The 16,485-nt window shown below is 41.0% G+C and overlaps 1 protein-coding gene across 2 annotated transcripts in view; it reads right to left on the reverse strand.

Moving 5' to 3' along the window:
• The window catches only part of LOC126458143 (tuberin), a 307,774-nt gene that overhangs the window by 92,284 nt on the left and 199,005 nt on the right, over positions 1–16,485 (reverse strand). For both annotated transcript variants that reach the window (XM_050094996.1, XM_050094995.1), the window contains exons 20-21: positions 8,470–8,556; positions 2,624–2,808 (exon numbers count right to left, since the gene is read on the reverse strand). In XM_050094996.1, coding sequence (XP_049950953.1) covers positions 2,624–2,808; positions 8,470–8,556 — 272 coding nt within the window. The remainder of the gene's footprint in view (positions 1–2,623; positions 2,809–8,469; positions 8,557–16,485) is intronic.

A 16,485-nucleotide genomic window follows, 5' to 3' on the forward strand; every position in this document is an offset into this window, starting at 1 on the left:
ACTGTAGGTCCCCTTTATTGGGTTGGATAAATGGGGTACATTAGGGACGTGCAAATCGCCAAAGTGTTGAAGACAGACTTGCACCAGGGCCACTAAGCTGCACAATGTTATCATTATCATTCAAATACATAATTAAGTTTGTACAGAACCCTCAGAGCACAACTCCTATTTTCGTTTATCAGTTTTTTTTATTTTATTAATTAAAAAGTCTCTTAATGAATAATATTACATTATTTGGTTCACATATTTAATTGAATCCCGATTAATTTATCCTGCACAGAAAACATGAACACAAAACTTGCCCAAAATGAAGATTTTACTATGCAGTGAAATGTGCACAACAGAGTATCTTCCTCTTCATTGAAACTACGTACCACATCATGACCTGATTTGGAAGCTCTGCTTGTCATGGGCAGAATAAATCATGGAACCTGTAAAAGACTATGATCTGGCTTGAGTAGAGGTCTGGCACATTAGTTTATCTCATCAAGAAAGATGAAAATTTTGTATGCAGGCATATAGATACAATATAATGGAAGGAAACATTCCACGTGGGAAAAATTATATATAAAAACAAAGATGAGGTGACTTACCGAACAAAAGCGCTGGCAGGTCGATAGACACACAAACAAACACAAACATACACACAAAATTCAAGCTTTCGCAACAAGCTGTTGCCTCATCAGGAAAGAGGGAAGGAGAGGGGAAGACGAAAGGAAGTGGGTTTTAAGGGAGAGGGTAAGGAGTCATTCCAATCCCGGGAGCGGAAAGACTTACCTTAGGGGGAAAAAAGGACAGGTATACACTCGCACACACGCACATATCCATCCACACATACAGACACAAGCAGACATATTTAAAGACAAAGAGTTTGGGCAGAGATGTCAGTCGAGGCAGAAGTGTAGAGGCAAAGAAGTTGTTGAAAGACAGGTGAGGTATGAGTGGCGGCAACTTGAAATTAGCGGAGATTGAGGCCTGGCGGATGACGAGAAGAGAGGATATACTGAAGGGAAAGTTCCCATCTCCGGAGTTCGGATAGGTTGGTGTTGGTGGGAAGTGTCCAGATAACCCGGACGGTGTAACACTGTGCCAAGATGTGCTGGCTGTGCACCAAGGCATGTTTAGCCACAGGATGATCCTCATTACCAACAAACACTGTCTGCCTGTGTCCATTCATGCGAATGGACAGTTTGTTGCTGGTCATTCCCACATAGAATGCATCACAGTGTAGGCAGGTCAGTTGGTAAATCACGTGGGTGCTTTCACACGTGGCTCTGCCTCTGATCGTGTACACCTTCCGGGTTACAGGACTGGAGTAGGTGGTGGTGGGAGGGTGCATGGGACAGGTTTTGCATCGGGGGCGGTTACAAGGATAGGAGCCAGAGGGTAGGGAAGGTGGTTTGGGGATTTCATAGGGATGAACTAACAGGTTACGAAGGTTAGGTGGACGGCGGAAAGACACTCTTGGCGGAGTGGGGAGGATTTCATGAAGGATGGATCTCATTTCAGGGCAGGATTTGAGGAAGTCGTATCCCTGCTGGAGAGCCACATTCAGTCTGGTCCAGTCCCGGAAAGTATCCTGTCACAAGTGGGGCACTTTTGTGGTTCTTCTGTGGGGGATTCTGGGTTTGAGGGGACGAGGAAGTGGCTCTGGTTATTTGCTTCTGTACCAGGTCGGGAGGGTAGTTGCGGGATGCGAAAGCTGTTTTCAGGTTGTTGGTGTAATGATTCAGGGATTCCGGACTGGAGCAGATTCGTTTGCCACGAAGACCTAGGCTGTAGGGAAGGGACCGTTTGATGTGGAATGGGTGGCAGCTGTCATAATGGAGGTACTGTTGCTTGTTGGTGGGTTTGATGTGGACGGACGTGTGAAGTTGGCCATTGGACAGGTGGAGGTCAACGTCAAGGAAAGTGGCATGGGATTTGGAGTAGGACCAGGTGAAACTGATGGAACCAAAGGAGTTGAGGTTGGAGAGGAAATTCTGGAGTTCTTCTTCACTGTGAGTCCAGATCATGAAGATGTCATCAATAAATCTGTACCAAACTTTGGGTTGGCAGACTTGGGTAACCAAGAAGGCTTCCTCTAAGCGACCCATGAATAGGTTGGCGTACGAGGGGGCCATCCTGGTGCCCATGGCTGTTCCCTTTAATTGTTGGTATGTCTGGCCCTCAAAAGTGAAGAAGTTGTGGGTCAGGATGAAGCTGGCTAAGGTGATGAGGAAAGAGGTTTTAGGTAGGGTGGCAGGTGATCGGCGTGAAAGGAAATGCTCCATCGCAGCGAGGCCCTGGACGTGCGGAATATTTGTGTATAAGGACGTGGCATCAATGGTTACAAGGATGGTTTCCGGGGGTAACAGATTGGGTAAGGATTCCAGGCGTTCAAGGAAGTGGTTGGTGTCCTTGATGAAGGATGGGAGACTGCATGTAATGGGTTGAAGGTGTTGATCTACGTAGGCAGAGATACGTTCAGTGGGGGCTTGGTAACCAGCTACAATGGGGCGGCCGGGATGATTGGGTTTGTGGATTTTATGTATTCTGCACACAGTTCTATTCTGCATCCACAGCAAAATAAATGCACAATAAAAATTATAGATACTGAAAAATAGTCAGGTAAATGCAGTACCTCAACAGGAAGACTGCCACAGCTGATGCGTCTGTTTGATGATTGTGGCTCCACCTCATGTTGTTCCTTGTTACGGGCAGCCAGAGACGGAAGGAATAGAGTTGTGATGTCTGAGAGGGGAAAATCCTGCGGAGAGCTTTGCAGTTGAGGATGATTCTGCGTACGCATCACCCAAGACATATCACCTGGAGTGGGAAAATTTTTTCCTCTCTTTAAAGTCAACATTAAATTTACAATTTTTTGTTCATAGGTAGTAATAGAGTAATAGTACATTTTAGAGGCAATAAAATCACACAAGCAAGTAAAGGGTACTTCATGGGCACTGATTAAAGTTTCAAGAAACAATTGAATTAATAGTTTCAATTTTTTTTTTAAATTTAGAAGTTTACAGAAATGTACAGCTTCACAGAGTGTGGCGATACAGATGACTGAAGTTCCAATGTCCATGTCTAACACTGAAATATACGATTAGAACTTTTTAGACTTTTGTGTCAATGAAACAAGATTGAGTGTTCAAGCTGAATGAGATGATATAGATATTTAACATAATGCCGGACACCTGCACACATACAGGAACTATCATTATATTTATTAATTAAGAATTAATACAAAGAGTGTACTTTCCCAACACACACATAAAGAATTTAAACACATACCTGCCTGCTCCATGCACAAAGGTTTTCCAGTTACTAATTCACAACAACATTTATTTGGTTCATCATCAGTAGGTATTCAAGAAAACTAAATGAAATCAAAATTAGTGTAACGAGAGTTATGCATGAAGTGTTCAAGAAATTTGAAAGCAAAATTCTATCTCTGAATCAACAGAAAATTCTTAATAATTTTAATGTTAATGGAGCCAACTGTTCACAGAGTTTGTGATCATAATGGCACTGAAATGGAGGATATGAGAGAGAAAGCCAAATGCTACATGCCTTTTCCAAAACAGAGGAAGACTGTACTGTGGTTTCTCTCTTAAATCAACAAACAAATGTGGAAATGACATATCGAAATAAGTGACCACGTGATAAAAAAGGAACTAAAATTGCCAACCTGGGAGGGCCACAATACATGGCGAGATAACAGTACTATTCTATACAGAGTATGGGAAAGAACATGCTAATCTCAGCAGTGTACCATAGGGATACTGGAGGAGTGAAGCGTATATAATGACTGGAAGAAAGTGGAGGTCACTCTCGTTTTCAAGAAGAATCGTCAAACACAAAAAAATTATAGACTTATAGCTCTGATATCTGTGTGTCACAGAATTTAGGAATATGTTTTATGTTTGAATATTATGACATTTCTGAAGTTTGCAAATCTCCTCTACAGGAATCTACCTGGGTTCCGAAAACAATGATCATGTGAAAAACAGTGTACTCTGTTCATCTACAAGATTAGGAAAGCAATAGATACCGGAGTTCAGGTTGATGTTGCGTTCCTTGAGCTCCAGTATGCGTATGATAGTGTACCACACTGTTGTCTAACAAATATCAAACCAGTTTACTCTGTTCATCTACAAGATTAGGAAAGCAATAGATACCAGAGTTCAGGTTGATGTTGCGTTCCTTGAGCTCCAGTATGCGTATGATAGTGTACCACACTGTTGTCTAACAAATATCAAACCAGTTGTGTGATCGGATTGAAGAGTTTCTAGCAAACAGTGGCCATTCTCAATGAAGGAAAACCTTCAGACATAAAAGTAACTTTGGGTGTACCTCTTGGGAGTGTTATAGAACCATTGCTTCCCACAAAATATGTAAATAGCTCAGTGGATAACATTGGAAGTTCCCCTGAGGCTTTTCATGGATTACACTGTTGTATACAGAGAAATTCCAACATTACAAAACGGTACCAAAATGCAAGAAGACCTGCAGACTTAATATTTGGTGCAGAATTGGGCAAATGACTCTCAATGCAAATAAATGTGACATATATCAAAAATGGAAAATTCAGGATGGAATGTAAATCACCATATAGTGGAGATGCTGTGTCACAGATAGGCACAACAAAAAGATTTTCACACCTAAATCATTTGGCCTATGGTCGTTGTCAACGATAGACACACATATGCGCATTCGCACCCACCCAACTGCCCACCCACCCACCTGCCTACCCACACACACACACACACACACACACACACACACACACACACACACACACACACACGAGTCGTGAGTGAGTTGTGCTTGTGTGAGCATGTGTGTGTGTGCGTGTGTGTGTATTGTTGACAAAGGCCATGGGCTGAAAGCTTTAAGTGTGAAAAGCTTTGAGTGTGAAAATCTTTTTGTTGCACCTACATGTGACTCAGCATCTACGCTATGTGGTGAGTAGCAACTTTACTTTTCATAATATTGTTAAATGTGACATATTGTGCACAAAAATGTATTGTATGGTTACATGAAGGCAGAAAAATCTCTGGAAGCAGTCATATACATAAAATATCTAGAAGTATGTATATGGAGTGATTTAATGTGGAAAAATCACATTACTGCAGGTAAAGTAGATGCTCAACTGACCCACTTTAAGAATCCTCCGGAAGTGCAGTCCACTCACAATGGAGGAAGCTTATATAATCTTTGTTTGACCAATACTTGAATACTGATCATCTGTCTGGGATTTGTAACAAATACAACTGATGGAGAAAATAGGTAAGATCCAAAGATGGGCATCACATTTTGTTATAGATTCATTTAGTAACCACAAAATGGAGATGTTCAACTAATTTCAGTGGCAGACACTGCAAGAGAGGTTTTCTGGCTTCCTCCTGTGTACATCTCACAAAAGACCATGAAGATAAAATAATAGAGATGTGAGCTGACAGGCAGGCTTACCAACAACTGTTCTTCCCGTAAACCATTTGCAACTGAAACAGGAAAATAGGAAGTGACAGTGGTATACAAAGCACTCTCCACTCACAGAATATAAACGTAGATGTAAATGAAGCTGTAGATAGGTGCTTCAGCCAGCTAAAGAAGCTTGAGACTTGCTATTTTGTTAAAAGTAACTTGATAATCATCTATTAATTCCTACAATGTCCAGTGGCAAAGCAGCTTTCACTTGCGACAGCTGCAAAAACATCCTTTACTGAACTGGGGTTTAATGAAAACTGGCAGGTTATTGTGAAGAGGTGAGGTGGCATGCAGTCAACAATGAGGTTACCAAGGCCTTACTAAAAATATGAAGACAAGATGCCTTCTTAGAAAAGGAGTTGATGTCATTATTGGATTAGGTTGAAGCTGACGGGATTTCTAAAAATTCGATTAAAAAGATTGATTCTGTTTTAATAAATTATTGTGTCGGTGCATAAGTTTGTGGTGTTTTTGTTTTTAATTTTGGTAATCTAGTTAATAATGTTTTTTTTTTCCTATGTCATTTTTTATTTGCAATTCACAGTTACTATTTGACTTTACATACTGTCATTTTCTCATTTGGAGATAATGACTTGAGCTGTGAATGCTAGTGGAGAAATCTGAGCATTTCCAACATATTCCTCTTTTGAGTTCAGTAGAGGGGTGACAGCAATGGAGATAGCCAGGAGCATTTGTGCCACATATGGGGATAATGCCATTGTACAGAGCAGGGCAAGAAAATGGTTTTCATCTTTTAAGGAGGATTGTTTTGACATTAGTGATTCTCCACATTCAGGAACACCTTCTGGAGTTTGATGAAGGTCATTTAAACACACTAGTCTACATTGATCCACATCAGTGTACTAGAGAATGATCAAATGTGATTAACTGTGATCATCCCACACTTGTGTGACATTTGCATGGAGTGGAGTAGCTTCAAAAAGCCAAAATCACAAAAATCAGTGGTTGGCCACATGTTCCTCCCTCCTTGCTTGTCATTAATTGGCTCATGGACAACATTGACCACTTCCATCTTGTATTGTTACTGGTGACAAGAAATCGTGTCATTTTTCTAACAAATGGAAAAGAGAGGTATGGCTGAGTCCCAACAAAGCAGCAATCCCATACAAAGAACAAGCCTATCCACAAAAGATAATAATATGCAATTGGTGTAACAGTGATGGTGTGGTGTGCCATCCCTGCTGACATTTGTTGTCAACAACTGAGACATCTTGCAGATGCAATCCAAGAACAATGACCAGTAAGACTGCATGAAATGATGCTACTCCATGATAATGCCCACCTGCATTCTGCTACACTGACAAAATATCACCATGCAGGAGTCAGTCTGGGAAGGCACTCTGCACCCACCTTATGCACCTGATCTTGTGCCCTCAGATTTTCACCTTTTCTGCTCTCTATTAGACAATCTTCAAGGAACTTCCATTCCAGATGAAAATGCAAACATGGCTTGATGAGTTCTTTGCCTCATAACCATGTGATACCTACAGCTGTGGAATCGACAAGTTACCTCAGAGTCGGCAGACTGTTGTAAATAGTGAAAGAGAATATATTACGGATGACTAAAATCTCTGTTATGTGTGTCTGTTTTGTTTATTAAACTTATGAAAAATGCAATGAACTTACGCACCACCAACAAAACACCAAGTCCTGATGCCTGTAGTAACGTTTACAGCAGGCCTGATAAAGCATGGCTCACGAGCCATTCCCCTAAAGTGAGCGTTTTCCTGTCCAATTCAACACCTGCGGTGCCGTCATGTCATTGCCACAGCCTACTTTTTGCCTGCATTACTTTGTTTAATTTTGTTGGCCAGAATGTCAGGTTTGCATTTTTTTAAATGCCATTATAATGAGTGTTCACAATTTGAAAATAAGTTGAGTCAATTTTCTATCATAATTTGTATTTTTAACAGATTTTAGAAATCACTTAAATTGTTTGAATTTATGATTGGAAGGGAAGAAATGAACAGTTTCTTATAAGTTTGCAGATAATAGTAGATCCCACACTACCCACACATTGTTTAAATTGCATCTAAATAAGGAAAATGTTTGTCATTTCCTGAGTCACTATGAATTGTACGGAGAGTAAAACCAAATAAAATTTTCAAGATTATTTCTATTATTGACAAAATCACCAAGAGTTTCACAGGTATTCTAAAGATTTTAAATTTATAGAACCAGAAGACATTTTCTTTCATGGAAATTAATGTTAGAATTGATCTTCAAGAAGTTGTGTGTGAGTTACAAAATGATATGTTCACATCATCCAGAACAGAAAGAGACGCTGTAATTTTTGATGTCACGGCACAAGATTCAACCAAATCTCACTGACTTCAGTCTTAAAATGCAGTCATATTCTGGATCAACTTATATTTGTGAAAGTACATCAAATATGCTCAAGCACAGTGCAGTGAGAAATGAGTTGTTGGAAGATCGACTCTGCTTCAATACAACGCATTCAGATATTTATATTACAAAAATTGTCATGATCAAGTTAAATATATCTAGCCTCTGTGTATTTAAATATCTCAGGAAGAGTTTTACATGCATAATGAAATGAAAATCAAGGTTTTAATCACTTATGTCCGGATATGTTTAAATATGCTGAGAAGGTGGGGCTCACGATCTATAACCACTGTCAGTTCTGCCTGCAACTGGCCACCATGGCTGCGACTGGGCAATGATGGCATGGTATTGCAGGTGTTGAGTTCGAGGGAGAAGCACTTGCTGTAGGAGGATGATTTGTGAGCCACACTTTGCCAGGCCTTACACACAGTGTAGAGACAAGATCAAATAAACAGCAGAACATCTTGATCAAAATTATTGAAAAATTTGAGAGGAAACTAGTTTCTGTGAGTGAATAACAATTTAATGTACTTTAAATAAAGAGTTTTATTTAATGATTTGTTACAGTAATCCAGAATAATCCAAACAGTCTATAGTAATTTTTTTCTATGCCTGAGTTCATACCTGTAGGTCGTCTGACATAGATCTCGGCCCAACCCTGGCACCAACAAGCACAAAGTTCTCTATCTTGCTTCTCAGATTCTTTTACACCTGTACAAAATAATTGTGATATTGTTTATAACAACACAACTTTACAAGTTTAAGGATACAGTCATATGAACAAGAGCAATAGTTTCTTGTGACTGTAAGAGACCATAGGCAATTTCATATTACTGCACATCATTTTATTTAGTAACTACATACAGCAAATACATTCGTTTCTCCAATGACATTCCAATCTTAATTATCTGGTAGAACAAGCTTTTGACTAACATTAACTTTCCTTGACATGAATAAAAATATCATTGTCTCCCAGAACACCAATGATTGTACCTCTTCTTACACTCAGATTTATAAATGGGAAGGTAACAACAAATTAGAAAGATTCAAAGAAATTAATGTGCTTTCTCTATAATAATGTGAGATAAGATCCCTGTCAAAGAAATATTTTTATTTATTGGAATGTAAAAGTTAAGATCTTAAAAGTGGCACCTTTCTAATTGCTACTCATAATTGCACACCCAATTACTGTTTTCAAAACATTACATGCAGCATTTGGGTAGATTTGTAAAAGCTGCTTTATTTCATTTCAGTACTGTGTCTCCCTGATTCCATCTACATACTTGAAAATTACATTTACACTGGTGTCTACTACATCAGCCAATTTCACAACCAAAAAGCAAGGCCAGTGTTACAATGATTTATTTTTCTGTAAGATTCTCTGTCAAGTTTAAGGTGTATATAAAGGTGCGTTTACACTGCGATTTGTATCGGCACATGTATGAGATACATGTATATGCGACTTTGCGACATGTATCGCGACTTGTATGAGCTGACAAGTATCAACTTCATACATGTATGAGCGTGCGTTTACACTGATTTGTATCACTGTGCGATGGCTTCCGACGACGATTTGGAAGTTTTCACATTTTTATGTGCTGGTACACTTGCTCTTTTGGAAGATGATAGGAAGAAAAGGCGGAGGAAGCGTACATGGTGGCAGAGTGAGTTTCTCGCGAATTAACGCTAAAGGATGGCGCATATTTTAGAAATTATGTTAGGATGAGTATGGAGGATTTCCGCGGTTTGTTATCACTTGTGGCTCCTCTTGTGTCCAAAACCAACACAAACTTTCGGGAAGCGATTCCACCAGAGGATCAGTTGGCAGTAACACTCCGTTTTTTGGCCACTGGGGATTCCTCTTGAAACGAAGATTTCATTACAAAACATTTGCATTGTCGCGCGATTGCTAATGCCAACGTCTCACACACGATTGTCGGCATCCGTTGTCAACATTATCACGCGAGGCCGCCGGAATAATAGCAAAAAATTGATATACGTGCCAGATGCATGAAAAAATTATAGAATGTATTACATACCGTGATATATATACGTCTTGGAATAAAACTTGCACAATGGCCTCGCAAACACGAAGAATAATGTTGCATACGGCACTTTATGATGTTCTATGCAGATACATTAACGTCGAAACGATAGTCGGCACCTCCAAAACTCAAACAGCCGCCAAAGAGCCTGGTACTACGCATGCGCTAATCGTCAAAATAAGCGGCAGGCGACAAGACGACAGGAAATGATAGTACTGCGCATGCGCGAGTTCTTCAAATGTCGCTCATACATGTCGCGTATATGGCCAAAAAGCGATATACAAAATGTATACGCGACATGTATGAGCTGGAGGGTCCGCATACAAGTTCCGTGAATTTTTGTATGAGGTGATGTATCGCGACATGTCAAATTGACATGTCGCTCATACATGTCGCGATACATGTATCCCAGTGTAAACGTACCTTTACTGTCACATAATTCCAGTTGCAGATTGCCTATCTAATGCCATCCTGGGGCAACAAAAATTTTACTTTCAGTATTTCGTACAGTTACCAAACGAATTTAAAATGCGGTCACAATCTTCTTATTGAGAGCTATAATCTTATGTCAATGGTTTAGCACAGTAAGTCAAGTACTACAGTTAGAAACTGTATATACATCTTGAGGCAGCCTGACACTCAGTGCACAAATTTCCCCGGCTATATTCATCCGGTATTTAAGAATGACAGCACTTAGCCAGTGTCAACAAACTTGACACGCGATTTCATGTTATACAAAACTTTTTTTTTGCTAACCCCCTTCCCCCTCAAACTTACGAAGAAAAAAAAAAGTTTATCACTTACTACATTTTTGTTGTACATGCAATAAATTGCAATATCAGATGTTACATTTTAATTTGTTACTTCTTTACTACTAACTCAATTTGCAATAAATTTTGCAGACAGTATCCATGTACACCACCAAATGTACCTGCAAAATAATATCATTGTACAATGCGCTCCCTGCCGCCGTTGGATAAGCAGCTGCAGCAGCAAGTCGTATACTCCTAGCTCACTCATTTGTTACATAGTTTAATCCTTAATTTCTTTGCGTGTTTTTGGTACTTGCATTGTTTAATTAATAAATTTCGGGCATATTATAGTATTTGAGAGTTGTAGCATCGCGTTTTAGTACCAGAATAGTGTAAAATCGTGTAGTCTCCTTCCGCCGCCGAGCAGTGTGTCAGCAGTGCGCAAGTAGCAGCATTACTGCATTTACTAGGCAATCTTGTATTTTAATAACCGTTTAAATTTTGTGTCGATTTGTTTGCGCTCTCTGTAGATTAGTTCAGACGTTCTTTGCACAACAGTTTTTAGCATGGATAGAGACTGCAACTGCTGTGTTTGGATGCAGGCTGAGTTGGCATCCCTTCGCACCCAGCTTCAGGCAGTGTTGGCTTCGGTCACACAGCTTGAGGCTGTTGCCAATGGGCATCACTGTGAGGGTCCGGATGGGGGTTTGTCGGGGACGGCCAGCTCGTCCCACGCATCCCCCAATCGGACTACGACTGTGGATGCCTGGGATACTGCCCGCATTGAGGCTGATCCCTCACCTGTGGTAGAGTGGGAGATCGTCTCAAGGTGTGGCAGGGGGCGAAAGACATTCCGGAGGGCTGAATAGAAGGCCTCTCCAGTTTGTCTGACGAAACGGTTTCAGGCTCTGTCTCAGGCTGATACTGATTTTCGGCCTGACATGGCTGCTTGTCCTGTTCCAGAGGTTGCCGTCAGTCTGCAAGATCCGGGCGGTCGCAGAAGGTGGGCTTACTGGTAGTTGGGAGCTCCAACGTCAGGCGCGTAATGGGGCCCCTTAGGGATATGGCAGCAAGAGAGGGGAAGAAAACCAATGTGCACTCCGTGTGCATACCGGGGGGAGTCATTCCAGATGTGGAAAGGGTCCTTCCGGATGCCATGAAGGGTACAGGGTGCACCCATCTGCAGGTGGTCGCTCATGTCGGCACCAATGATGTGTGTCGCTATGGATCGGAGGAAATCCTCTCTGGCTTCCGGCGGCTATCTGATTTGGTGAAGACTGCCAGTCTCGCTAGCGGGATGAAAGCAGAGCTCACCATCTGCAGCATCGTCGACAGGACTGACTGCGGACCTTTGGTACAGAGCCGAGTGGAGGGTGTGAATCAGAGGCTAAGACGGTTCTGCGACCATGTGGGCTGCAGATTCCTCGACTTGCGCCATAGGGTGGTGGGGTTTCGGGTTCCACTGGATAGGTCACGAGTCCACTACACGCAACAAGCAGCTACACGGGTAGCAGGGGTTGTGTGGCGTGGGCTGGGCGGTTTTTTAGGTTAGATGGCCTTGGGCAAGTACAGAAAGGGCAACAGCCTCAAAGGGTGCGGGGCAAAGTCAGGACATACGGGGACCAAGCAGCAATCGGTATTGTAATTGTAAACTGTCGAAGCTGCGTTGGTAAAGTACCGGAACTTCAAGCGCTGATAGTAAGCACCGAAGCTGAAATCGTTATAGGTACAGAAAGCTGGCTGAAGCCAGAGATAAATTCTGCCGAAATTTTTACAAAGGTACACACGGTGTTTAGAAAGGATAGATTGCATGCAACTGGTGGTGGAGTGTTCGTCGCTGTTAGTAGTAGTTTATCCTGTAGTGAAGTAGAAGTGGATAGTTCCTGTGAATTATTATGGGTGGAGGTTACACTCAACAACCGAACTAGTTTAATAATTGGCTCCTTTTACCGACCTCCCGACTCAGCAGCATTAGTGGCAGAACAACTGAGAGAAAATTTGGAATACATTTCACATAAATTTTCTCAGCATGTTATAGTCTTAGGTGGAGATTTCAATTTACCAGATATAGACTGAGACACTCAGATGTTTAGGACGGGTGGTAGGGACAGAGCATCGAGTGACATTATACTGAGTGCACTATCCGAAAATTACCTCGAGCAATTAAACAGAGAACCGACTCGAGGAGATAACATCTTGGACCTACTGATAACAAACAGACCCGAACTTTTCGACTCTGTATGTGCAGTACAGGGAATCAGTGATCACAAGGCCGTTGCAGCATCCCTGAATATGGAAGTTAATAGGAATATAAAAAAAGGGAGGAAGGTTTATCTGTTTAGCAAGAGTAATAGAAGGCAGATTTCAGACTACCTAACAGATCAAAATGAAAACTTCTGTTCCGACACTGACAATGTTGGGTGTTTATGGAAAAAGTTCAAGGCAATCGTAAAATGCGTTTTAGACAGGTACGTGCTGAGTAAAACTGTGAGGGACGGGAAAAACCCACCGTGGTACAACAACAAGGTTAGGAAACTACTGCGAAAGCAAAGAGAGCTTCACTCCAAGTTTAAACGCAGCCAAAGCCTTTCAGACAAACAGAAGCTAAACGATGTCAAAGTTAGCTAAGGAGGGCTATGCATGAAGCATTCAGTGAATTCGAAAGTAAAATTCTATGTACCGACTTGACAGAAAATCCTCGGAAGTTCTGGTCTTACATTAAATCAGTAAGTGGCTCGAAACAGCATATCCAGACACTCCGGGATGATGATGGCATTGAAACAGAGGATGACACGCGTAAAGCTGAAATACTAAACACCTTTTTCCAAAGCTGCTTCATAGAGGAAGACTGCACTACAGTTCCTCCTCTAAATCCTCGCACAAACGAAAAAATGGCTGACATCGAAATAAGTGTCCAAGGAATAGAAAAGCAACTGGAATCACTCAACAGAGGAAAGTCCACTGGACCTGACGAGATACCAATTCGATTCTACACATAGTACGCGAAAGAACTTGCCCCCCTTCTAACAGCCATGTACCGCAAGTCTCTAGAGGAACGGAAGGTTCCAAATGATTGGAAAAGAGCACAGGTAGTCCCAGTCTTCAAGAAGGGTCGTCGAGCAGATGTGCAAAACTATAGACCTATATCTCTGACGTCGATCTGTTGTAGAATTTTAGAACATGTTTTTTGCTCGAGTATCATGTCGTTTTTGGAAACCCAGAATCTACTCTGTAGGAATCAACATGGATTCCGGAAACAGCGATCGTGTGAAACCCAACTCACTTTATTTGTTCATGAGACCCAGAAAATATTAGATACAGGCTCCCAGGTAGATGTTATTTTTCTTGACTTCCGGAAGGCGTTCGATACAGTTCCGCACTGTCGCCTGATAAACAAAGTAAGAGCCTACGGAATATCAGACCAGCTGCGTGGCTGGATTGAAGAGTTATTAGCAAACAGAACACAGCATGTTGTTATCAATGGAGAGACGTCTACAGACGTTAAAGTAACCTCTGGCGTGCCACAGGGGAGTGTTATGGGACCATTGCTTTTCACAATATATATAAATGACCTAGTAGATAGTGTCGGAAGTTCCATGCGGCTTTTCGCGGATGATGCTGTAGTATACAGAGAAGCTGCAGCATTAGAAAATTGTAGCGAAATGCAGGAAGATCTGCAGCGGATAGGCACTTGGTGCAGGGAAAGGCAACTGACCCTTGACATAGACAAATGTAATGTATTGCGAATACATAGAAAGAAGGATCCTTTATTGTATGATTATATGATAGCGGAACAAACACTGGTAGCAGTTACTTCTGTAAAATATCTGGGAGTACGCGTGCGGAACGATTTGAAGTGGAATTATCGTATAAAATTAATTGTAGGTAAGGCGGGTACCAAGTTGAGATTCAGTGGGAGAGTCCTTAGAAAATGTAGTTCATCAACAAAGGAGGTGGCTTACAAAACACTCGTTCGACCTATACTTGAGTATTGCTCATCAGTGTGGGATCCGTACCAGATCAGGTTAACGGAGGAGATAGAGAAGATCCAAAGAAGAGCGCCGCGTTTCGTCACAGGGTTATTTGGTAACCGTGATAGCGTTACGGAGATGTTTAGCAAACTCAAGTGGCAGACTCTGCAAGAGAGGCGCTCTGCATCGCGTTGTTGCTTGCTCGCCAGGTTTCGAGAGGGTGCGTTTCTGGATGAGGTATCGAATATAGTGCTACCCCCTACTTATACCTCCCGAGGAGATCAAAAATGTAAAATTAGAGAGATTAGAGCGCGCACAGAGGCTTTCAGACAGTCGTTCTTCCCGCGAACCATACGCGACTGGAACAGGAAAGGGAGGTAATGACAGTGGCACGTAAAGTGCCCTCTGCCACACACCGTTGGGTGGCTTGTGGAGTATAAATGTAGATGTAGAAAACATGGTTCAGGAGCTATGATATCATGAACATTGACATGTATGAAAAACTAGCTTTTGCTTCAAATGGGGCACAAATTACTCATCCAGTGTTCCAACAAACTTTAAACACAATTTCAAACACTTTCTAAACTACTACTTTTTATATGCTTAATATCAACTATTTAACACATTAACTGATTTGTAAGGTAATCAGACCTTTAAAGAATCAAATTTCCACGTATAACAAGCTTCACACAACTGTGGTTGGGTCCCTAATGGTAGTTTTCCAACCAAGCTGCAAAACAAGAGACGAAAGATTGTATATGAGTATACATTTCTCATTACAAAACTAGTGATCGGTCAAGACTGCAATGCTGGCTATTCTGTACACACTACCGGAAGTGTTAAAACATGGGCTGCTCAAATGTTATAAAAACAGTCATTAGTAAGAAGTAAATTTAAAAATGCTTTTTTCCAGTCATGAAGGAGTTTAAAACTGAGCTCCAGGTGGACAATCAGTCTGTGAGGGTACAGTGTTCTCACATGGCAATGTATTTGCCGTCTATCAATAATTTAGATATACGTATATAGTTATCGATGAAGTTCTCTGTTGAGCTTGTTGTAGCTGTAGCTACCAGTATAAGTTAATCTTTGCTTGTTGAAAATATGTGTGAGACCAGTTACTGTTGTGGTGCAAATTAGTTACAGTTGGGCACTTGGCCAGGAAGGAGTGAGTCGACCTCGAATAGTGCATTTGTCGGCACTGCTCAGTAGCTGTCTCAATGCTTTTATAACAATATTATTTACATTCCATCCTAAATTCCTAATTTTAATGTTCTTTTGTATAATTAATGAATTTCTGATACATACAGATATGTGAAAACCTTTTATCTTCTGAGTTCCATTGAACTATTAATCAGTCTGTGACTATATCACCTTAATTTAAATACTTATATCTGACAATCAAGCCTCATGAAATTATTATTATAATTATATTATTATTATCATTAGCAATAACTTAAGTTTTTATTAGCTTTATCTATCTTCATATGGGGAGAAAGAAGACTTTTCAACTTCTTGTCTTTTTTCTTCTTTCTAATTTTGTTTTGGTTTGATGGCGTAGATTACAATCCCTGCAACAGCATTAGAGGTGGGGGAAATGCTCAGCCACCAACACTAAATGTCAGTGTTTGCAAGGAATATTTGATTCTCTGCAGCATCTAAGTGTGGTACTACAGAGCGAACTGTCATCTCCAAGAATTGGAGAAATTTCCTTATATATTGACACAGTGTCAGCCCTTGTGAAAAAGTACAATGTCTTGTTAGAAAGGGCATTTTTTCGATTTAAATATCACTCCATATTGATGTGGACACTAACTATAATTCATTGCTTATGAACTACAGATTAAAACTGAAGAAACTGAAAAAAGATGGGAA

Source organism: Schistocerca serialis, chromosome 2 (genome assembly GCF_023864345.2).
Source record: "Schistocerca serialis cubense isolate TAMUIC-IGC-003099 chromosome 2, iqSchSeri2.2, whole genome shotgun sequence".
Taxonomy (NCBI): domain Eukaryota; kingdom Metazoa; phylum Arthropoda; class Insecta; order Orthoptera; family Acrididae; genus Schistocerca; species Schistocerca serialis.